The 23,799-nt window shown below is 42.4% G+C and overlaps 1 protein-coding gene across 2 annotated transcripts in view; it reads right to left on the reverse strand.

The window, feature by feature from the left end:
• The window catches only part of hdlbpa (high density lipoprotein binding protein a), an 80,663-nt gene that overhangs the window by 25,752 nt on the left and 31,112 nt on the right, over window positions 1-23,799 (reverse strand). For both annotated transcript variants that reach the window (XM_080185332.1, XM_080185331.1), the window contains exons 6-17: window positions 19,417-19,623; window positions 18,508-18,723; window positions 17,524-17,730; window positions 15,541-15,648; window positions 14,796-14,900; window positions 13,649-13,727; window positions 12,882-13,021; window positions 10,652-10,756; window positions 10,439-10,552; window positions 9,733-9,819; window positions 6,834-6,965; window positions 5,185-5,403 (exon numbers count right to left, since the gene is read on the reverse strand). In XM_080185332.1, the coding sequence (XP_080041458.1) occupies window positions 5,185-5,403; window positions 6,834-6,965; window positions 9,733-9,819; window positions 10,439-10,552; window positions 10,652-10,756; window positions 12,882-13,021; window positions 13,649-13,727; window positions 14,796-14,900; window positions 15,541-15,648; window positions 17,524-17,730; window positions 18,508-18,723; window positions 19,417-19,623 (1,719 nt within the window). The remainder of the gene's footprint in view (window positions 1-5,184; window positions 5,404-6,833; window positions 6,966-9,732; window positions 9,820-10,438; window positions 10,553-10,651; window positions 10,757-12,881; window positions 13,022-13,648; window positions 13,728-14,795; window positions 14,901-15,540; window positions 15,649-17,523; window positions 17,731-18,507; window positions 18,724-19,416; window positions 19,624-23,799) is intronic.

Consider the following 23,799-nt stretch of genomic DNA (forward strand, 5'->3'; position numbering starts at 1 on the left):
CGACTAAAACATTTGAACCCCAGGACCTGCAGCAACCATTCCTGCCCCTGCTCTATCCATGTCTCTGAAATGGCCACAACATCGAAGTCCCAGGTACTGATCCACGCTGCAAGTTCATCCACTTTATTGCGAATACTCCTCGCATTAAAGTATACGCATTTCAAACCCTGCTCCACCCCACCCCTGCGATGCTGTGCACTGCAGTCCCCATCTATGCCCCCCTCACTTTCAACCCCTCTACTCAGAATCCCACCCCCCCTCCGAATCAGTTTAAACCCAACTGGATAGCCTTAGCAAATTTACCCCCCAGGATATTGGTCCCCCTCTGATTCAGGTGGAGACCATCCCTCTTAGAGGTCCCACCTTCCCCAGAATGAGCCCCAATTGCTCAAGTACCTGAACCCCTCCCTCCTGCACCAACCCCTCAGCCATGAGTTCAAACTTTCCCTCTCTCTATTCCTCTCTAAACTATCCCGTGGCACAGGCAAGAGTCCGGAGATAACCACTCTATCAGACTTGGCCTTTAGCTTCCACCCCAACTCCATAAATCTCTGCTTAATATCCCCTTCCCTTAACCTCCCTATGTCATGTGTCCCCACATGAACTATAACTTGGGGTTGATCTCCCTCTCCCTTAAGAGTCCTGAATACCCTTTCTGATACATCCCGGACCCCAGCCCCTGGTAGGCAACACACCAGCCCTGAGTCCCTACCTTTACTTCCAACTCTCTTATCTGTCCCTTTAACTGTGGAGTCCCCAATCACGAGGCCCAATCTTTTACAGCCCCTAACCACCTGAGCTTTCACACTAGGCTCACCCCCAGCAGCCTGCTCCCTTTGGCTATCCCCAGTTGATTCCTCCTCAACTGTAGCCTCCAGGACCGAAAACCTATTTTGGAGGGGAACAGCCCCAGGGGATTGTCCCCCCGATTGCTTCTTTCCCCTCTTCCTGGCAGTGACCCAAGACTCATTTCTAGGAGTGACAATCTCCTTATAACTCCTATCAATTTCCACCTCCCGAATTATGCGGAGTTCCTCTAACTCCACCTCCAGCTCCTTTACACGCTCCTCCAGAAGCTGCAATCTAACACACTTCCTACAAGTAAAATCACCTGAAACACTACTAGATTCCCTCACCACATACATCCCACAGGAGATGCAGCTTACTGCCTGAACTGCCATCCCTGAAGCAATTACCAGCAGAAAAATAAAAAATATAATAAAAAAAACTTCCCCCACACTTATAATTAGGTTAGAGGAGGTGGGAGGGTGGGATTCTCTACTAGTGTAGAGGATCGGGTATCCTCTCTACACTAATTTATAGGGTTAGGGGGCCGATAAGCTGAGGAAAAGTCTGCTCAGGTGGAAGAAAGCGGATTAGACATTGTCTTTAATGTTGAGAAATTAAAAGCTTTGCCATGATGATGTTGCATGACGGAGCAAGCTCGAAGGGCTGAATTGCCATCTCCCACTCATAATTCCTATGTTTTATCTTCCATCCTTGGACCATACACTGGGATAGCGTCCATGGCAGCAGTTTGATTGTAGAGTTGGGTTTTGGTGCTGTCAGTCAGAGAAACACGGCAATGTGGATGCTCTGTCCAAGCTGCCTTTGCCTGGAGATAAAGATGTTCCTGCTGGAATGTGAAGATAATGTATTTCACACAAGAAGATAAAGTTCTGGTAACCGCTAACCAGGTACGGAAAGTCACCCGGAATGATCCGGTTATGAGGCAGAGAGTGGAACATGTCCAGAGAGGGAGGATGAGTAGAAAGCACCTGGAGTTACGGCGATAAGTGTGTGGAAGCTGGGAGTCGTCGCCGTTGCTGGATGTTTATTCTGGGCAATGGGAGCCTCATTCCCCCATCATTAAGAGGAAAGGTGCTGGAACGGGAGCACCAAGAGCACCCGTGGGTGCTGCCAATGGAAGAAATAACAAGAAGCTGTTTGTGGTGCTGCCCAAATGGAGGAGAAAGTGGGACGGTGCAAATGCTGCTCTTGGGGACGGAAGGTGCTGCCTCTTGCTGGCTGGGATTGTCCCCAATGGCAGCGAATCCACGGCGAGTCGCTGCTTCATCACAATCTTGATGTGGAGATGCCGGTGTTGGACTGGGGTGGACACAGTAAGATGTCTCACAACACCAGGTTACAGCCCAACAGGTTTATTTGGCAGCACGAGCTTTCGGAGTGTGGCTCCTTCTTCAGGTGAGCGGGAGATGTGTTCACAAACAGGGTGTATATAGGCACAGACTCCATTTACAAGATAGTGGTTGGAATGTGGGTCTTTCCAAGTGTTAAAGGTGCAGACAGTGTGAGTGGAGAGGGGGTTTGAGCAGCAGCTTACAGAGGCTGTGCTGTTATCTCCAGCCAGGACACTGAGTCCTATTGCATGTTAAATATAAAATAACCTGTTTGCTGCTTGGTTCCAGACAAATTGTTCTAAAAAGTATCCCAAATATGAACTCATTCTCAAGGCTCTTTGCCCATATTCAAGATGATTAAAACTTGGCATGATTATTACAGCACTTTTCTTACAAACCTTTGCTGAGTTATACTCTTGATCTAGCGTAGAGTAGGGAGCCAACAAGTCACTCCAACCAGTGAGTCCTTTCTCTAGCTCTTTGTCATCACCACCCAAATTGACTCTACATTATGAACCACGATAACTGTACTGAAGACAGAGTTGCTGAAGTCAACAATGTTGTCAGGTGAAAAATATTTTAAAAATCCATTTCCACTAAAAGTTGTTCTGCTTTCAGTCATTCAACAGTTTGACCTTCAGGTAATGCTTTCATTTTAAAAATCAGGCACTAAGTAGAATCCCAAGGGTTGTTACTCCACAAGAGGAAGGGAAAAATACATAGGAGGTATTGTACTTATTGAAACACTGCAACTCAAATGGAGGTGGTGAGGTTAGGAGTGGTAACTATCTAGCCAGTGCAAGACATAAAGCAATTTCTGTGCTTCTACATAGGAGACACTCCAATGATGTTTCACATATCTTGTGTTTGCTTTTCTGGATAAAGTCAGCAGTTATTTTAGATGTTCTATATTAGTGCAATTTGGATTACTTACTGATTGGCCTCTGTCTTTCCTAGGTCAAAGTAGGAAACTGATAGGAATCTGGTCTCGGATTAAATCAAGAAAAAGACAAGCCTGTACAGCACCTTTCACAGCCTTTGGACATCACAAAACTCCAGACAGCTAATTAATTATCTTTGAAGTGTGCTCACAGTTGTAATACAGGAAACATGGTCAGACGATTTACTAAGGTTCCAAAAACAGCAATGAAAGATTGAGCAGATTGTTTAAGTGCTGGTTATGGTGGGTCAGAGGCTGGGAATTCTATGCAGAGTACCTCATCTCCCAACTCCCGTCCACCATCTAGACAAGTCAGGAGTGTTGGTGGAAGACTCTTCACTTGCCTGGATGAGTACAACTCCAACATCACAAGCAGCCAGATATCATCCAGGACAAAGCAAGCTGCTTGATTAGCACCCCTACACTCTCCATCACCAACAGTGGTCTAGCACTGTGTACCATTAACACAATTAACTGCAGGGACTCACCAAGGCTCTTTTGAAAGCACCTTCCAACCCTTCACCCTGTACCGAAGGGCTTCAGATGCATGGGAACAACACCTGCAAGTTCCCATCCAAGTTGACTTTGGACTGTATCCTTCACTGCTGCTGGGTAAAATGGAACTCTCTCTCCAAAGCATGGTGGATGCACCTACAACACTTGGAGTTTAAGGCAGCAGCTCACCACTGTCAAGGACAATTGGGAAGGGCAATAATTGCTGGCCTGACCAGTAACACACATCCAAGTAAAGAATGAAGAAATGTTTCCTGCATTACAACAGTGACCACACATGCTTCATTGGCTATAAAGTGTGTTAAGATACGAAAAGGGGCCTCAAAAATGCAACTGTTTCTTTGTTAAAGTCTTGTCAGTGTTTCACTTTGCATACATATTGCAACATTTATCAGTACATCAGCACCTTTGCTATGTTCATACATCGTAAAGACGGTTGTGTTAAGTTTACAGAAACTAAGCTGTATTACATGATAACTTGTACTTTCAATACCCAATTTTGTACAGAACTTGAAACTTGCTCATCTCATTCCAGTTGCCAAAGCTTATGCTTAGCAGACTAGCTGCAATTTCATCAGGAGACTTAATATGTTCCTTTAACAATCCTGCATGAGTTTTAGAAAATGAACAAATTTGTAATTTACCAATCATTTTATTAATGAGCACATATCTGTACACCCAGCCGAATCCATTATCTTTATGACCTCAACATTCTCCATTCAGTCCAGCTCCATTTATTTACTTCATGTTATCAATGATACTGGAGCATGATTAGAGTAATAATAAACAAGTTTATTTTCCACCACAAAGAACAACTGACAGAATGGCAGCGGCATGCACCATTTACAAGACGTACTTCAGAAGCTCACCAACGCTCCTTCAAAACTGGTGACCACCACACCTAGAAGTCAAGGGCAGCAGATGCATGTGAACACCGTCCACAAGTTTCCCTCCAAGCCACACACACCTTTGTAATGTGCAAGTATATCACTATTCATTCTCTTGCTAATAGTACCCTGGATGTAGCTACAGGACACTACTTCTCCCAAGCGCAATAAATGCTGGCCTAGCCAGTTACACCCATGTCTGGTGAATGGATAAAAACACTGATCAGACTACTGGGCAGCAACAGTGCCATGACACGGTCTTTTGCTTACCATCTTATCTGAAAGATGGCATCTCCTACAGTATTGCAACCCCACTTGAATCCACAACCTTAGAGTGGTACCCATCGAGTCATGACTGGCCATTTATGCCTACGGGTAGGAGCAACGTTCCAGACTATTCCACCCATATTTCTTTATGGTTTCACCTGAGACTGGCAACTCCAAGCGTGTTCTAAAAAACAGCTATGTACAAATGTGGTACAGTAATACTCCCACTCTGAATAGCATAAAAGTACAAAGCAAATTACTGTGGATGCTGGAAATCCAAAAACACAAAAGTGCTGGAAATTGAACTCCAAAATGTTCTAATGAAAGCCTTTTCACTTGAAACATCAACTTGGTTTCTTTCTCTACAGGTGCTGCCAGCTCTCCATGACCTGCTGAGTATTTCCAGCATTTTCTGTTTTTAATAGCATAAAAGTACCTTTTCCTCAGCCAAGTGAAGAAGCTGTTTCTTGGCCTTGTCAACCTCTTCAGTAGATCCCCGAATGGTGACGGTATCGCTGCCTGACCCTTCAGTAGGGAAGTGGATGTGCACCCCTCCACACTCCTCCATGATGGAACGGACAAAGCGACCCTTTGCACCAATCAGAGAATTGTGGAGTTTGGCAGGAATGCAAACCTCAACTTCTGTGATGTTTGCCTAGAATGAAGAAAGTTAGTCTTGAAAAATTGGAGCAAATCCTTATTTTCATTAACAAACCAAGGAAATAAAATGTTGGCGAGTGGATTCAGAACTTATCATTAATCCTAGTGGAGTTTAAACCTAGTCCCACAGGTTAAAAACTCAATTACTGTCCATCCTCCCCTAAGTAACGGAGCAGTTGACATTTTCTGACTGGGGGCATTTAGGATCAAATCTCAGAAGAATGGTCAGCCACCGAGAAGGCAAAAAGCCTACTCAGAATCAGAGAGTAATTGCAGCATAAGAGGCAATTTGCCAGTGAGTCACTGCCAGCCAGCTCTCTGCAACTGCAATTCAGCTAGTCCCAAATCCCATTAATTTCACTGTAGACTTATTTTCCCCCTCTTCAGGTGCTTATCTAATTTCCTTTCAAAAGCAAAAGTGGATCTGTCTCCATCACACCATCACACAGTCCATTCTTGATTGTGGTCACTTGCTGCACAGAAGTATTTCTTCATGCTGCTTTTTAACAAATCATCTTAAATCAGTATTCTCTGGTTCTCAACTGCACCCAAAACAGTCAATCCTGCTCGGTGGCTGTCTAGCATAAGACTAAGGAGCAGCTCCTACGTAGCTTGTTTTCAATTCTTTTCCTCCATACTGAAATAGCACAAGTCTTTCAAAAGCCTGGTCTCAAGTCAGCTCTTGTGTACCAAATTCCCAGATAAATTAATGCAATCTTTCTGAATCATGTGGCAAATGTTCACTTGCCTTTTGCTTCAATCTGCTAACCAGATCTCTTGCACTAATGTTAAATCCTGTTCTCAAAATGTTGGAGCTTGTTTAAATAAATGGATAACAGAATTACAGGACTGCTGATGAACTTGTAACAAAATAAAATATTGGTTAAACAAAAGGAGCAGCACAGTAATTAGCACTGCTGCCTCAAAGCACCAGGGACCCAGGTTCAATTCCAGTCTGTGTGTGGAGTTGGCACTTTCTCCTCATGTCTGTGTGGGTTTCTTCCAGGTGCTCTGGTTTCCTCCCAGTTCAAAGATATGCGTGTTAGGTTGATTGGCCATGCTAAATCGACCCTAGTATCACTGGGATTAGCACAGTGAATGTGTGGAGTTACAGGAATAGGGCCTGGGTGTGATTATGGTTGGTACAAACTTGATGGACTGAAATGGCCTCTTTCTGTACTGTAGGGATTCTATGAAACATGACATGTTCTCAAGCATTGCCACCTATATACATCTGAGGATGACTGAACATTATGAGCAACAGGGATGTTGCTCTTGGGTTTGTCTTGAAATATCTCTTCAGGAGTTTATACAGTTTAAAAACACCTGGCTGTACTGGATTAGAGGAGGGGGAATATCACTAGAATCTTCTTTATGGACAAACAGTAGGATTTGTTTGTGAAAAAAGTTGAATGCAGTTCATACCAATTCCTTCTGGATAGCCAGGATCCTGCTGCGAGCCACTTCACAGTTGGATTTCTTTCCTGTAATAATGATCATCTCAGAGTTGCTGTTTTCTGCTGGCAAATCAATCTTTGTATTAGTTTCTTCACGGATCTGGAAAGAATCGAAAAACAAATCAGCAAATCTCTTGAAAGTTCAAAAGAACTCTTTCTAGTCTTGCCCACTGATTAACGGGAGCCAAAAATTGACAGTTGTCATGGGAACATAAATGTTTCTCACTAGACACAACAGGGTTGGCAATGCTCCTCAAGAAAGGATTGAATAATGACATCCAAATAGTAAATGCCTAGTCAATGACTCATTGGCCATTAAATTAAATACTTGTAAACTGGACTGAAGGCTAAAATTATTTGCAGCCAAGTTTCTTATTTGAAACTGAGTCTTCTCCATTTGTACTCCGATCTCAAGGTATGCTAAAAAGTGTGAAAAGTTAACAGGTCTTGACCACTTCTTTTCCTCAAGTCAGAGCTAAGAGTGAACAGACTGGCAGTAAGGATTTGTGCCTCAGCTTAGGAGAATACACTTCTCTACATTAGAATACAAAAAAAACTTCAAAAATTAATGTTCTCAACAATACAAGGTGGGAACGAAGGCAAGGATTGTTCATCCTTCTGGGTTAATGGATAAAAGCACTATATAGTTTGGATCCTATTCAGCAGGAAGATTTGATCACTCCTTACCAGATTATTCAACATTAACCTCAAGACAAAAAATTTCTAGCATTTTTTGCATTATGGGTTTTAGTAAGCAGGGGGAAAAAAAAGCAAAGACAGATAGTCAAGAAATAAAGGATATTAAATTGGTACTCTGCCTATCCCTAGTAGAAACACTAAATGCAAGACTTGAGAATATTTCAGGCAACATTGGTTTTTAAATACTGCCATAGATATTAAATAGTTCATTGCATGTGACACTTGTCCTATTGCATTTCATTGATTATGACCTGTTGTAGCAAGTAGAACATGGAAGAACACCCTGGGAGATCTGAGTAATAGGTATTTAGATGTAAAGAATAAAACAGAAGTCCATTTAAATGACAACGTCACATCCTGGAATTATCAACCACAATTGGACGGCAAGCCACATAGGAAATATTTCAATAGGAGGCCAAAAACTCAAAAGGCATCAGGTTTTAAGCAGCATCTTAAAAAGGCAGAAAAATATGGAGAGATAGACAAGTTTAGGGAGGGAATTCAAAGCTCAGGGCTGGTGGTGGAGCAATTAAGATTAGGGATATAGAGACACTAAATTGCAGGAATGCAGATATCTCAGATGGTTGCAGGCTATGGAGCAATTTCAACAGGGGGATGAGCTATTATCAGTATTGGCCTTGGCACAACTAATACAAGATGAGGGAGGAGTGGATAGAGGGGATGGCAATGACCCTAACAACATCTCTGCCCAATTTTCTATCAATTTAAAGATGTAAAAACTGGGCAGGCTCATGAATTTCACTCTACATATAGAATATACAAAGTGGACTTTAGTCTCAAGCAGTGTTTGTACAGATTGAATGCCAGCTAAAAATAGCTGAAATTGCTAGTAATATGCATTATTTGTCCAGTAATTATCTAATGTGTTATGCCGAATTGGCATAAGTGCCTTCTCATCTTTGGAAAGAGTTGGGTTACCTTCATGAAGTGGAATTAGACATTAAATGAGGTGCAATGTCAATGATTCAAACTGTGTCCAAAAATCCTCCTACAAGGAAATATGGTGGCACAGTGGTTAGCACTGCTGCCTTGCAGCACCAGGAATCCAGGTTAAATTCTGGTCTTGGGTAACTGTATGTGGAGTTTGCACGTTCTCCCCATACATGGGTATCCTCCACATGCCCTGGTCTTCTGCCACAGTACAAAGATGTGCGGGTAGTGTCGAATGACCTTGCTATATTACCGCTTAGTGTCCCAAGTTGTGTAGGCAAGATTGATTAGGGGTTACAGGGATTGGATGGGTGAGGTGTGTGGGCCTGAGTAAGAATTGAAGACTCAGTGGGCTGAATGGACTCCTCCTGCGCTGTAGGAATTCTATGATTTGCCAATAAATCCAAAGTTGTAATGATCACCTCTCCACTTGATCTTTAGATTTCCCAAGGAAATTATACCAAATTAAAAAAATATAAACTACAATCTCATCCACTAATTGAATTGATATATAGTTGCATCAAAAGTGAAGGAATGACATTACCTGTGCAATGGTTGCATGCTTTTCTCCTACATACTTTTTAAAATGTGCTCAACTAAATTTACTCGTGTTATATATTTTTGTTTTGTTACATTATATAGCCTGATCTAGCAACAGTACAACTCAGCAAGGACCTTACTGAATAACAGAAAAGCCCATCTGATAGCTTCAAGCAGCAAGACAATTGAGTGTGGCATTATGTATTTGCAACCATTTCAAAAGTTACCAACGTAAAAAGAAGATTGGGCAATAAAGGAAAAGTTGCTTGCTGTTTCTGTGATGCTACTTCTTACCTGTACCCAAACAGCTCCTAATAGCATATTGGGGCATTAACCTTAATCACACTGGGTAGCCATTCAATACAGTAGTTGGGATACAAGCAAATTTTTTTAAGCAAACTCATGTGAGCAGTTGTGATGCAAAGGTCAGATTCTAAATAATACCCATGCATCTATTGTGTGGTTTCACAAGGTGCTTAAACAGGCTAATTTACCCAAAGACATCAAAAGCTAGAATTCCAGAAGAAAAAAAAAATGTGCGTTGCTGCTCCCAGACCAGCAAATGCACTTCCTTACTACAAAATCAAATGTCACAAGATCTTTTTCAATTATCTTGCTCTCTGACTGGATTTCCCTTCTACCTACTTTTCTTGTAGAAAGGGTCATAACACACATACCTTCTTGATATTTGCTCCTCCTTTCCCAATGATATTCTTGTGAAACTGTTTAAAAATGGGCACAGAAACTGAATAGCTGTTCTCCACCTAAGTTTAAAGACAAAGAGGAAGATGATAATAGCCAGTGAAATGCCCATACACAGGGTCCTGGTGTCATCGTGATGCCAACTCAGGCTCTTCCCCCCCCGCCCCTTCCAAAATCCTCAGAAGCCCCAGGTAGCATAAGAACCCCATGTTTTAACATGGGGCAAGTTTCTCATTAGCTTCCTGTTACAACAGTCATTTAACCAGTCTCAGCATTGTAATTACTCAGGAGCATGCACCTGTTTCTCAGCAAAATCTACTGATTTCCAATATTTTACATATTGTCACTATAGTTCAAGTTTTCTCCTTCACTGTCACTGGGATAATATGCTGGAACTTTTTATGGCTGTACCTACCTCAGAATGGACAGCAATGTGCACTTCCCTAGATTTAAGAAAAATGCAAAGCTGCCCACTACCTTATTTACTCTGCAGCATAAAGCTCCCTTACTTCACTCCACTTATGACCCATAGCACAGAACATACTTTCAATATTTATCACTGCACAGACCTTGCTTTGTGCAAGAAAAAGACTATCCTCCCCGCACCCTCCCTCCTTCCCATTCCACTGAAATATCTTCCCAAACTGGCCCTTCACTGCATGGCACCACATAGCCACTTACCAGTTCAGCCACAACTTTGCTCAGGAACTTGGCACATTTTTCTACCTCATTTTTGGGGCCACGGAGCTGCACAATGTCACTCTTTTGACTTGGATCTGGGAAATTAATAACGACCTAAATTGGGGTGAGATACAGTCAATTTAGCAGAAATCCAAACACGCAAGTTAGAACAGGAAACAAAGTTGATAAAAGCACAGCTCCTTGCATGGTTACCTCAGGGAACTTGTCACGGATCTCCTTGACCTTCTCTCCCTTCTGGCCAATGATTGTACGATGAAAACGATGCTCGATGATCAAATCTTTGGAACGTTCATTTTCCTGTGAATCATAAAGACGTTCTCAGTTAATAAGGACAGACTGAAATCATTGTCTTAATTGACTTCTAATACTGAAATGCATAGGGTTCATTCAATGACTTGGTACGAGAACACTATCAGATGTCTGGTTTGTGCTGAAATGGTAGTATAGATGACGCAAATGATCCCAGTCCCACTTGGAGAAAAAAGGCATTCTAGACCTGACAATTCTATTTACTCCGAATGGAAGCACAGCATAGCAGACATAGCCTTACGCTGCATTACCTAAACTGGTCTAAGCAGAACCAATTTAATAATCTAACCTGCACTGATGTGGGAGCACAGAATGGTAACATGGCATGCCAAGTTAAAAAAAGTTCCCTTCTCCTATGGAACCCCTAACTCTAAACAAAGACCAAACTACTTTCACAGTAGCAGCTCTCATGCTCATTTCAGTTCAAAGCAGGCTTACAAGCAGTAGTGAAATTTAATTAGAAAGATTACAAAATGCGTCTATTGGGTCAATGCATCATGGAGTGTAACATTTTAACCAAACAGCCCAAAAGTCAAAAAATTTGATCCATAGTCTGTTGTGTCAAATCGGTAATTCGGACTGTTAATTAGCCTCAGTCAAATGGGATGAGTGACCAAAACAAAACCATTCAAGGTTTCCAGCCCCAATCGCCATCAAAAAACCCTTATGTAAAGGCAGCTATTGAGAGTGGAATTGGGTTTACGTGTGAAGTCTTTCGGAGTCAGACAGGTTGCTAATGTTCAGTGTCCTGTCCAGAATTCTGGAAGGGAATATTATATCCAAGTCAACCTGGCTACTGTATAAAATTATTTTATTTTTACCCCGACATGCCCAACTAGTCACGACTCATAGCAGAGGAATTTCTAACCTTCAGAAACTAGGAGGGGCTTCTGACACTAACCCTGCGACTGAACAGAATCAAATTCCAAAGAAATACATGGCCACAGAGATAGACAAAAGGGACTCTTCTATTAAAGAACAAGATCGAGACCTGGAAAAAGTGGGTGTATGTCACATAACCTTCCAAGCTGTGAGAACCTGTAATATTGCTACGTGGAACTGAACCCAGGCAATCATTTTACCACCTAACGGTAGCAGTGGAAAAACTCTGTCCAGGTAAACTGCCTAACTCTTACATTAGTGCCTAGAAGACTAATTTCATTTCCGTGCACCTGCTCCCATTGCGAAGGCCCTCGCTTCTGGAGAGACAAATCACTAACAGTTCCAACTTGCTAACCTTTGAAGGAATACAGCATTGGACATTTCATTCAGGATTCTCGAATCATGTTGAGTCTCTGTACCCATTTCTTTCCTTCGTTTCTCTTGTATACAATCAAAAAGGGTTTACATCGTCAAACCCCTTCATGAGTTGCATGCGCATAGTAAGATAAAATGAAAAGTTTGATATATCTTGAGTTTGTTATTAATAGAGGAAGATCTGACCACTCCCAACTGAGGGTTGGGGAAAATATGCCAACATTTAAGAGGGGGAGGGGGAAATACTTTTGTTTATGGACAAGTAGCAAGAGGATAAATCAGGGCTGTTTAAATTAACCCTCTCCTGTCCGTAACAAAATGTTTAGACTCAGTGGCAACTTACATTTATAGTAATTAAGGCAAACAAGATACTTTACAAGAGCATTGTCAAACCCCTTCCAAACCCATGACCTAGGAGAACAAGAAGGGGATACATGGGAGCATGGTATCTGCAAGTTTCCCTCAAATCACACTCATCCTGCCTTGGTACTATAATCATCTCATCACAATGATCATGGAGGTCAAAATCTAGTAATTCCCTCTCTGACAGTACAAAGTACTCCTACAAAATCGACTGTAGTGATGTATGAAAGCAGCTCATTACCACTTTTGGGAGGGCAATTAGGGATGGTGATCACGCTGGTCTAGCCAGTGACACCCAGACCTCATGAACAATTTTTAAAAAAAAAATCTGACACCAAGCTAAGGCAGAAGACATTCCACAACTCACACTGTGCTTGAATTCTAAATCTCAGCAGCACTGTCAGATATAGGGTATTATAATGGGATTAGAATTTGCAGTCTCAATAGATTGTAACAATTTGCTCCCATCAAACAGCAATAATCTTCTACTCACCATTCTAGATGCAAGTTCCAACAGCTCCTTCTTGGCATCTTGAACTCCCTGAGGGTCTCCTTCAATCCGGATTAGATTACTCTTCTCATTATCAGGGGGGATTCGCACCAAGACTTTGTACTGATCCTTGATACGGTTTACTTAGATGTAAAGAACAAAGAGCCAGTGGACTCAGATTATACTAAACTTTAATACTACAATGAGTGACAGAGAAACTGAATCGGTTTGTAGAAATTTTCTCCTGTTTAACTGAACTCAGCTTTTAGCTATATAAAGGGGGAGCTACTGGGATTAAGTATCAGATTCTTGTGTTCAATGCAAATTCTTAAAACCACTGCCACATGTCAAGTTTATATTTATCTAGTATGTCAAGTCTGTATTTTCTTTGTCTATAAATGGAAATGAACAGGAAGCAGCTTAGCATACATTCCCCAATAACAGAGCCCCACCACCCTCCCTAATTTGATTTCACACCATAAAATTTCTGAGCTGCCTACTTTTGCATATTTTCAGAACACTAGGCTCCTCTAGGTCTCTTCATCCTATACCCCTTTCACAACCAAAGATCAGAGGGAAATCAAAGATGAGCACTATTCCAAAATGCAGGAGTAGTGACATCCTAGTGCATCACAATCAGACACTGTGGAAGTGAATAGTGGACTACTGAAGATAATACAGGTCAGCTACCCATCTCCTGGGATAGGATGACCATCACTTTTAACTACATAAGATTTCAGCAATGATGATCCATCTTTGCATTCACTCACTATTTGCTCCATTCTTTCCGATAAGGTGGCGGTGAAACTTAGGATCAACTGTTAATTCAGTGTAGTCCATGCGGTTTACCTGCAATTAAAAACAGTAACACAAGCCAGTTATGTCTCAACATAAACCTACTGACCATCTACCTTTCCCCAACAGCCAGACAAGCTACCCTGTGCTACACCAAAAAGAGGGCATCATCTCCTCGGAATCCCCCAACATCAACATTTTGGGGGTTACTACTGACCAGAAATTGAACTGAACTAGCTACATGTAAATACTGCGGCTACCAGGGCATTTCAAAGGTTAGGAATCTTGCTGTGAGTAACTCATCTCCAGACTCCCCAAAGCCTGGCCAACATCTACAAAGCACAAGAGGTGTAAAGGAATGCTCTCCACTTGCCTGGGTGAGTTCCAACAACACTGAAGAAGCCTGACACTATCTCGAACAAAGTAGCCTGCTTGATTGCCACCCCTTCCTACAAATCATTCAATCCCTCCACTGCTGACTGAGCAGTGGCAGTCACATGTACCATCTACATGATGCACTGAACTTGAACTCAGCAAGGTTCCTCAGATAGCAAATTCCAAATCCACAACCACAACCAAAAGGAGAAGGGAACAGACAGAGGAACACCAGTCACTAACCACCCTGACTTAGAAATATAAATCGCCATTTCTTTACTGACAGTCAAAATCCTGGAACTCACTCCCTAACAGCATTCCAAGTGTGCCTACATCTCAAGAACTGCAGCAGTTCAAGGCAGCAGCTCACCATTACTTTCTCAATGGCAAGGGTTGGGCAATAAATGCTGGCCTTGGCAGCAACACCCACACATCAATTTTATTTTTAAAAAAAGCTCAGAATTCACTTTCCATTAAAATCCACTTAGTCTAGCCTGAACTTTCCATATGGAATAACATGCAGTAAAACTTTATGACAAAAGATCAAATGCAATGTCTTGTATCTCTCCTGTTCATTGTTTGACATTACTCCTTGACATATTGCTCCCTGCCCAAAAGTAGGTTAATTTTATAAACTGCCTAAATATAGAAATACCAATGATCAAGACACCCAGTAGCCAATTTATACTAAAACCCTGCTTCCAAGATATGAGTAAATTTCATTGCTCCAAGTCCAGTGCCACTCACCAAATCCTGCACAACATTTTCAATTTGCTCTTGAACTTGTTTCACCTCCTTGGTTGGGCCTTCCAGACAAATCTTATCTTCACCATCAGTGAATTCAATGTATACCTATAACAAAAGTGAAATGAAATATAAATTACATTTAAATTCCAAATTGCTCAAAAAGCAGGATATGCATTATACATCAGGTAGGAAAAACCAGTAATAGAACATCTGAACAAACCCTATGCAAAAAAAAAGCCAAACAACACTGCTGGACACACCAGGTAGACCAGGGCAATACAATACCCTCTGCCGCACAGGACAATAACCACCCCTCAGTGGATTGCAGGGCAAAGGACAGGGTAGAATGAGAGAAGGAGCCTGAGGAGGTGGCATGATAGCACAGTGGTTAGCATTGCTGCTTCACTATGCCAGGGACCCAGGTTCAAATCCAGGCTTAGGTCACTGTGTGGAATTTGCACGTTCTCCCCATGTCTGCATGGGTTTCCTCTGGGTGCTCCAGTTTTCTCACACATTCAAAAAGACATGCTGGTTAGATGCATTGACCCAGACAGGTGCTGGACTGTGACAATTGATGTGGGGAATTTCACAGCAACTTCATTGCATTGTTAATGTAAGCCTTGTGACTAATAATGTTTTTTTAAAAACCCACAGATCAAAGCCCTAATAGATAATGGAAACAAGTGGAATATGGCCAGATTCTTGCAAAATCTACAAAACAATGGAAAGTCAGTGCTTCTTGTACCTTTGGCATCTGTTGTGTGATGCGGCTCAGGTTCTGCCCTTTCTTTCCAATGATGAAGCGATGGAGCCAGGCTGGGGCATTGACACTTGCTGCTGTAAAACTATTTGCCTTGAAAACAGGAGAAAGAAAAAAAATCTAAGTATTACATCATTTGCTATCTCATTGGGTGTATAAAACATACACTTTTTTTTAAAGAAAGCACAAGTGAAAAAGTCAGTCAAGCATCAACAGTTTAATAAAATATCTGAAGTTCTAGATAGGAAAAGGTGAAAATCAAAGTGGAGCCAGGTTAAATGGGCGAATAAACCTTTATCAAGTCTTTGCTGTGCTCCATCTAAAATATGAACCCATTTCGTTTCTCTTTAAGACTATGTATAGAGGTCCATCATACATGTAGAACACGGTACCTTGGAATACACTTCAAGATATTAAGATTTCTTAATTAGTGAAGGAAATACATTGGGGTTGAGTGGATGTTGTTATTTGAGTTGAACAGAAAAGGGGAAGACTATGGGGGCACCAGTACAACGTAAGAAAATGGTTATGTTAAACAGAGGATCAATATCCTCTGAAGCAGAGATTACCTGCATGTATGGTTACTGTGGATTCACCAGTCCTTAGGAGGGGGTGTAGCTTTAACAGAGGTAAATAGCTAAGTACAGATGGTTATTTCCCAGAGTCTTCTGGAATTCCCAGGGGCACCTCTGGGAGCCAGGGAGCAATTTCCTGCTGCTTTCTGCCCCTTTTGGAGAATGGCATAAGGGGTGTGTTTGTGTGTCTCCCCTTGACGATGCAGGTCAGGGTGGTAAGTTATTACCTCCTGTCTCCCCCCACCTCCCTCATTTGTTTCAGGTACTGATTTATTTGCTATGCATTTTAGGTTTTATTTCGAATCTAGTGAAAGAGTTAATAACTGGGAACTACTGCAGAAAGTAAAGCTGCAACAAAATACCAAATCTAGGATCACTTGGGTGGCAGAAATGATGTAAACTAACACAAATAACCAAAGGAAAGGACAAATTAACCTTGTAAAAGTAACAACCTTGCAGGAGCAATCATCATGGACTGGAGCAGAGTTTGAAACCCAAGGAATGAAAATACTTCAGAAGTTCTCCTAATCTAACTAATGTACACAATGTCTCTGGCCAAGTCTTCATCTCTCAATCCACAACCAGCATTGGAGGAAAAAAAAGGAATCAAATTTCTTTGCATCAGCAAATGTTGTACCCCAAATCACACACCTTTTCCATAAGAACAACTCCCTCAAGAAGAAGACAGCTGAGCATCAATGCTGGATCCAAGTGCTGTTTTGGGGTTTCAGACTATGATCCCATGAGTCGGGATGCCTTGGATGTATTACATGTTCAAAATTAAGACTCATCTTAGTTCTTAAGGAGTTAGTTATTCACAGTACAGTGAGAATCACTGCTATTAAAGACGGATGGAGGCTGAGGTAGGGAGTTAGTCCATGACTAAAAGCTAATGGTGAATGCTATTTGCTTCTTGAGATAGACGCAGTCAGACAACTTCAAGAATGGAATATAAGCAAGCTGCTGGGGAAAAAAAAAAATCAGTTCCAAGTCAAGGAAAACTATTCATTTATGTGGGACAGTGCAGACTGTTCATTATCTCTATATTGTTTAAAACAACAAGTTGTGTTGATGAAAACAAGTAGATCTGCTCAATACTGTTCTTCATGTTCACCTTCTGCAACATAATGCAGCATAACATTTAAGTCAAGTCTCAACTTGGCAAACAGTTAACTTGCCCTGCCTCAAACAAGTCTGCAGAAAAAAAAAGGGTGCGATTCTTATATCTCTGGGTTACACTATCATATATGTAGATGCAGGGCAATGAGAGACAATAAATACAAGACCACCAGGCTGCTCACAGGATGGCATCAGTCCTACAAAGTTATCGTATTTGGCAAGCAAAATAGATAATCTGAGCATCAAACTAGCCACAACACCATGCTTCACCCACTTTAGCATAGACTTCAGTCAGAGCCTGGCCCAGTTTGTCAGGTTCACCACGAAGGATGACTGTTTCAGAATTGCTGTCCGAGGGTGGGATTTCAACTGAGACTCCAGTCCGTTCCAAAATTTCCTGCAATGAGTTGCCTTTGGGTCCAATAACATACTTGTGTTGAGATTTCTTCACTTCCACTGCAATTGTTGTTGTTTTCTTTTTCTAAAATGTACAAAGTAAATGAATTACTAGTTTTAAAAGTTTGCTTCTAAACACCCAGTATGGTAATTACGACTGAAATGACATTGAAATTCTACAGGAAAAGAAAGGATATTAGTCAATAACCTGCAGTGTGTCTGTTTTGACATTTGGCAAGGATATAATTAGAGTCAATTATAAAACCTAAACAAATACTGCAGATTCTGGAAACACAGTCAGCATCTATAGAGAAAAAGAAAAAAAAAATCACAAAAAAGTGAAAGGTATGTAACTGAGCTGGAACAGAAGTTGTCCAATCTGTTTCCAACATTTGCTATTATTTTGGGTTTAACTGTGATGGCCACACCAACACATGAAGAATAGCTGCTTGTTCAAGGGATGAGCCAGTGGCTGATGGTCCAAAATCAACATGGTAAGGGTTTAATCAAACATCCAACTCCAATCTTTACACTAGTTGAATTTCTTCTTCAGACCCTCTGCCAAAGAAATTGGCAAGCAAACAATTACTAGTAACACATTTCTTTCATGTCCAGTTACTGATCAGTGCAGGAGAACATGGAATCACAGGTATAACTATCTCAATGCTGTGCTGTGGTGGTGTTCATGCATTGCAGCAAGTAATTTTCTGCACAAATTACTCAAAAGGTCAAAAGCAAATACCAACTAAGCCCACAAAAAAAATGATTTCATATGGCAATGAATCCACTCTCAGTAAGACTGGCCTTTTGTCAGCCAGTGGCATTCTGTGAAAGATTGACCCTCAGTGATTGCACCCCTTACCTTATCTTCATAGATCCTCTTGATGCGGGAGACAGCCTGTGCAACCTGTTCTTTCTCACCAGTGATAACAATCTCATTCTTCAAGACACTTGGTGGCGGGATATTGATTCGAGTTCCCGTCTCCTGCATCATCTCCCCAGCGGTCTTGTTGAAGGGTCCAGCAATGAATGGGTGATATACTTTCTCGATGTTGATCCTCTCGACTGCACGCTTGTCCTGAGGGCAAGTCCATTTTAATTTCAAAATGAATTTTTTGCCTTTAAAGCATGATCACAAAGCTCAAGGATGCAGTTTTTTTTACTGCATCTTTTCCTGTGTCAGTCATCCTACTGATTTCCTGTGCTCGACACAAAGCTTTTGAGGAAGGGACTTGAGGCTGCCAGAAAGTCTTCAAAAAAAAACCTGTGCAGCACATAGGACTTTGTTCTTGTACCAACCCCACATGTTTCAGCCAGTGTGTCAAGCTGAGGAGATTAATTGAATGGAGTGTAAAAAAAAATCAGTGCTAGGATCCTTATTAGGTCTTAGTTTACATGGCCCAAACACGTTGGGTAAATGAGGGAAGGCCAAATTCAAGATGATAACAATCTGGAGATGTGGGAAGGAGAGAAAATAGCAACAGCAGGAAAGATTGAAACAGAGGTTAAATAAAACCCTGAGCAATGTTTATCGGTAGACATTATTACTGCAGACAGCAAGTGCAACAGTACATACCTGGCAAAAAAAAAAGGACTTCTGTTTAACACTTTGATGTGTTGCAGAGCTGTAAATTAATACAGAGCTATATTGTCAAAGAACAAGTCAGCAAAGCCGTACTAAAGCCACATTCATGAAGCATCTCAAACTGGCCATTTCAGTTTCTGGGTCAAAAATCTCAAATCATAACTAAGTTGTGTTCATTGTGCATACCTGTTCAGCAGAGATCAACAAGATTTCATGCCGGGCTTTCTCAATCCCTTCTTTTGTACCAGTAATTTTGATCTGGTTGCTGGGATCTTCAGGCCGAGGAATCTGGATCTTAGTTGCCGTTTTCAATTCCAACTCCTGCAGTTTCTCGCCGCTCTTTCCAATCACAAAACGATGATGCTCCTTGGGGATGGCTACTGTTGCTGAAGCCTAAGGCCAAAATTCAAGCGGACATACCAGGTAAGCACTCAAGATATAAGCAGACTGATACCAGGCTCCATTACCCAAATGCAAGCAGTCATTTACTAAGCAACTGAGAACACTGGCAAACACCAGGTAACTACCCAGATCCAGCTATACTGACCACTCCTCAGGAATTAAGCAAGCCAACAACAATGATAAGCACCTGAAAATGTCAATCAAACATACAGCCAATAGCTGGATAAACTCAGATTCTGTAGGTATTTTAATATAAAAAGCAATATTTGAATGGTTGAGATGACATCTGTACAAAGTGCACCAGAAATAATGGAACTTTGACATCGGCACTCTTACTGCTCATGATTGGCATATTTTGAATGGAAAGGTATGGGCCTCATCTTACTTGTGTGTACTTCAATTAAATTCAGCAGCAAGCTTTGAGTTTAAAATGTTATTCTCACACAAAAATCCCAAATTAACAATCTGACATATGAAGATCAGATATAGATAAGGATACTGCACTTTTCTTTTCAGTCAGAGTAAGCTGAGGGCTCTTGTCGTAGAGCATCTAGGAGTTGGTTCTCTGGTGAACTTTGAAACTGGAACAGGTTGAGTACATTGGCTGCTTGATAACTTAGTTTCAGAGTCTGATTCTAAAATTAGCTGGCAGCTGATGGTTAGGATATCTTCTGGGTCATGGGATAATAAGGGTGCAGTTCCTGAATCCAGTTTCAGTCACATGGCCATTAGGTTAACAATTCTGAGGGGAACCCAAGTTTGGATGGGGGAAGAGGCCATTGTGATAAATGCAAAGTGGAGCTTCAATCTTCCCTTTTGTCCAGAGTGAAATACATATGTAATGTGGAAATTCATGTGCTGACTCAAATTTAATATGGCATGCCTTTACTGCGCATGTCCCACTTACCTGACAAAGGAGCAGCACTCCAAAAGCTAGTGGCTTTTGCTACGAAAGAACCTGTTGGACTTTAACCTGGTGTTGTGAGACTTCTTACTGCATTATTCAAGTCCAGGCCTTGAAGCTTGCACTGAATTCTTGGTGACTAATCATTTTTGCTCCCCCCCCCCCCCAGAAACACATACCATAGGGGAGGGGTGGCAATGTGGCACAGTGGTTAGCACTGTTGCCTCACAGCACCAGAGACCTGGGTTTGATTCGAGCCTTGGGTGTCTGTGTGGAGTTTGCATTCTCCTGTGTTTATTTCATATGATGCCATTTTCCAAAGCGATGCTTCTAATAATGTGCTCCTTCTTTCTTAGCTGTGGTTTCTCATCTACAGTTGCTGACTGCACCCTCAGTATGCGGTCCATCTCCTGCACCATGACTCTCACCTATCCCCCAGAACAAGGATAGAGTCCCCTTTGTTCTCACATTTTACTTCACCAACCTCCACATGCAAACCATTTTTGCCAACTCATGTGATGCCACCAAATACATCTTCTCCGCATTTCCTCTGTCAGCATTCCAGAGACTGTTCCCTCCAGGATAACTAATCCAATCCTCCACTATAACCAATGCATCTCCCATCACTCATGGCACCTTCCCATGCAATTGCAGAAGATACAACACCTGCCCCTTTACCTCTTCCATGCTTACCAACCAAGGTCCAAAACATTCATTCCAGGTTAGGCAGCATTTCACTTGGTGTATTGCATTCACTGCTCCCAACATTGGAGAGGCCAAACATGGACTGGTTGATTGCACACAAATCGAAGGTACTCAGCTAAACAATCAGGACTCTGACGTTCCGGTTGCTTGCCACTTTAAACATGATCCTGCTTCCACGCCCACATGTCTGTCTTGGCCTGCAGCAATGTTCCAATGAAGCTCAACACAAATTGGAGGAACAGCGTCTCATCTTTCTGGCTAGGCGCATTGCAGCCTTCCAATCTCAACATTGAGTTCAACAACTTCAGATGATTAGCTCTACCCCATCTTGACCCCTTTATTTTCATTCGATTTAATTTTTAAACTGTTCTCTACCTTTTATTTCATTGTCTTAATTTTTCTTCTCTCCTATTTTCTCAATTTTACCGCTCCCACATCTTCATCTGTCACAGCATACCCTCCGATTTCAGTTTCTCTGCCGTTTTGCCATTCACACCTTCTATTCTCTCTAAAGACTACCACTAGCAGTCTTTCCCCTTGTTTTTGTGGCTATGACTTATCTTTCATTAAATACCTGATGTGGGTATGCCGGCGTTGGACTGGCGTAAACAGTGAAAAGTCTGACAACACCAGGTTTTAGTCCAACCTATTTATTTGATAATATACTCACAAGCTTTCGGGGTTAGCCCTTTCGTCAGGTGAATGGAGAGTTCTGGCCTCAGACAGAACATATCAGTAATCTCTAAACTGTCTGTGCTTTATTAGAATGCGAATCCTTACACCTAACCTGCTGTTCAGAGACCTGAAGTGGCTGATAATGTGAGTGGAAGGAGCACTGATCACAGTTTAAAGAGATGTGTATTGTCTCCAGACAGTACAGTAAGTGAGGTTTTGCAAACCCAGGCAAGTCACGGGGTTTACAGATAGTGCGACATGAACCCAAGATCCCTGTTGAGACCGTCCTCATGTGTGCGCAACTTGGCTATCAGTCTCTGTTCAGCGACTCTGCACTGTCGTGTGTTGTGAAGGCCGCCTTGGAGAATGCTTACCCAGAGGTCAGAGGCTGAATGCCCGGTGACCACTGAAGTGTTCGCCAACAGGAAGGGAACAGTCTTGCCTGGTGACTGTCGAGCGATGTTCATTCATCCGTTGTCGTAGCGTCTGCATGGTCTCCCCAATGTACCATGCTTCGGGACATCCTTTCTTGCAACGTATCAGGTAGACAATGTTGGCCGAGTTGCAAGAGTATTTACCATGTACCTGGTGGATGGTATTCTCACGTGTGATGATGGTATCCATGTCGATGATCCGGCATGTCTTGCAGAGGTTGCTGTGGCAGGGTTGTGTGGTATTGTGGTCACCCTTCTCCTGAAGGCTGGGTAGTTTGCTGCGAACAATGGTCTGTTTGAGGTTGCGTGGTTGTCTGAAAGCAAGAAGTGGGGGTGTGGGGATAGCCCTGGCGAGATGTTCGTCTTCATCAATGATATGTTGAAGACTCCGGAGAAGATGTTGTAGCTTCTCCGCTCCGGGGAAGTACTGGACGACGAAGGGTACTCTGTCCACTGTGTCCCGTGTTTGCCTTCTGAGGAGATCGGTGCGGTTTTTCGCTGTGGCGCATCGGAACTGCCGATCTGAGTCAAGCACCATATCCTGTTCTTATGAGGGCATCTTTCAGGGTCTGGAGGTGTCTGTCACGATCCTCCTCCTCTGAGCAAATCCTGTGTATACGGAGGGCTTGTCCATAGGGAATGGCTTCTTTAACATGTTTAGGGTGGAAACTGGAGAAGTGGAGCATTGTGAGATTGTCTGTGGGCTTGCGGTACAGTGAGGTGCTGAGGTGACCGTCCTTAATGGAGATGCGTGTGTCCAAGAATGCAACTGATTCTGGGGAATAGTCCATGGTGAGTCTGATGGTGGGGTGGAATTTGTTGGTATCATCATATAGTTGTTTCAGTGATTGTTCCCCATGAGGCCAAAGGAAGAAAATGTCATTGATGTATCTAGTGTACAGCATCGGTTGAAGATTCTGTGCAGTGAAGAAGTCTTGTTCGAACCTGTGCATGAAGATGTTGGCATATTGAGGTGCAAATTTGGTCCCCACGGCTGTTCCATGTGTCTGGATGAAAAACTGGTTGTTGAAGGTGAAGACATTGTGGTCCAGGATAAAGCGGATGAGTTGTAAAATTGCATCTGGAAACTGGCAGTTGTCTGCATTCAGTACTGAGGCAGTCGCAGCAATGCCATCGTTGCGGGGGATGTTGGCGTAGAGCGCTGAGACATCCATTGTGACGAGGAGTGTCCCTGGTTCAACTGCTCCGTGTGTGCTGAGTTTCAGTAGGAAGTCCGTAGTGTCACGACAAAAGCTGAGGGTTCTTTGTAGAGTGGGTTTCAGGATGCCCTCGACGTAGCCGGAGAGGTTCTCACAGAGTTCCATTGCCCGATACGATGGGACGGCTAGGTGTGTTTGCCTTGTGTATCTTTGGGAGGCAATCTCCCCGCATTGGAGATCTCTACTGCCTCCCAAAGATACACAAGGCAAACACACCTAGCCGTCCCAT

Source organism: Carcharhinus amblyrhynchos, chromosome 3, assembly GCF_965287045.1.
Source record: "Carcharhinus amblyrhynchos chromosome 3, sCarAmb.v2.hapA, whole genome shotgun sequence".
In the NCBI taxonomy this organism is placed as follows: Eukaryota; Metazoa; Chordata; class Chondrichthyes; order Carcharhiniformes; family Carcharhinidae; genus Carcharhinus; species Carcharhinus amblyrhynchos.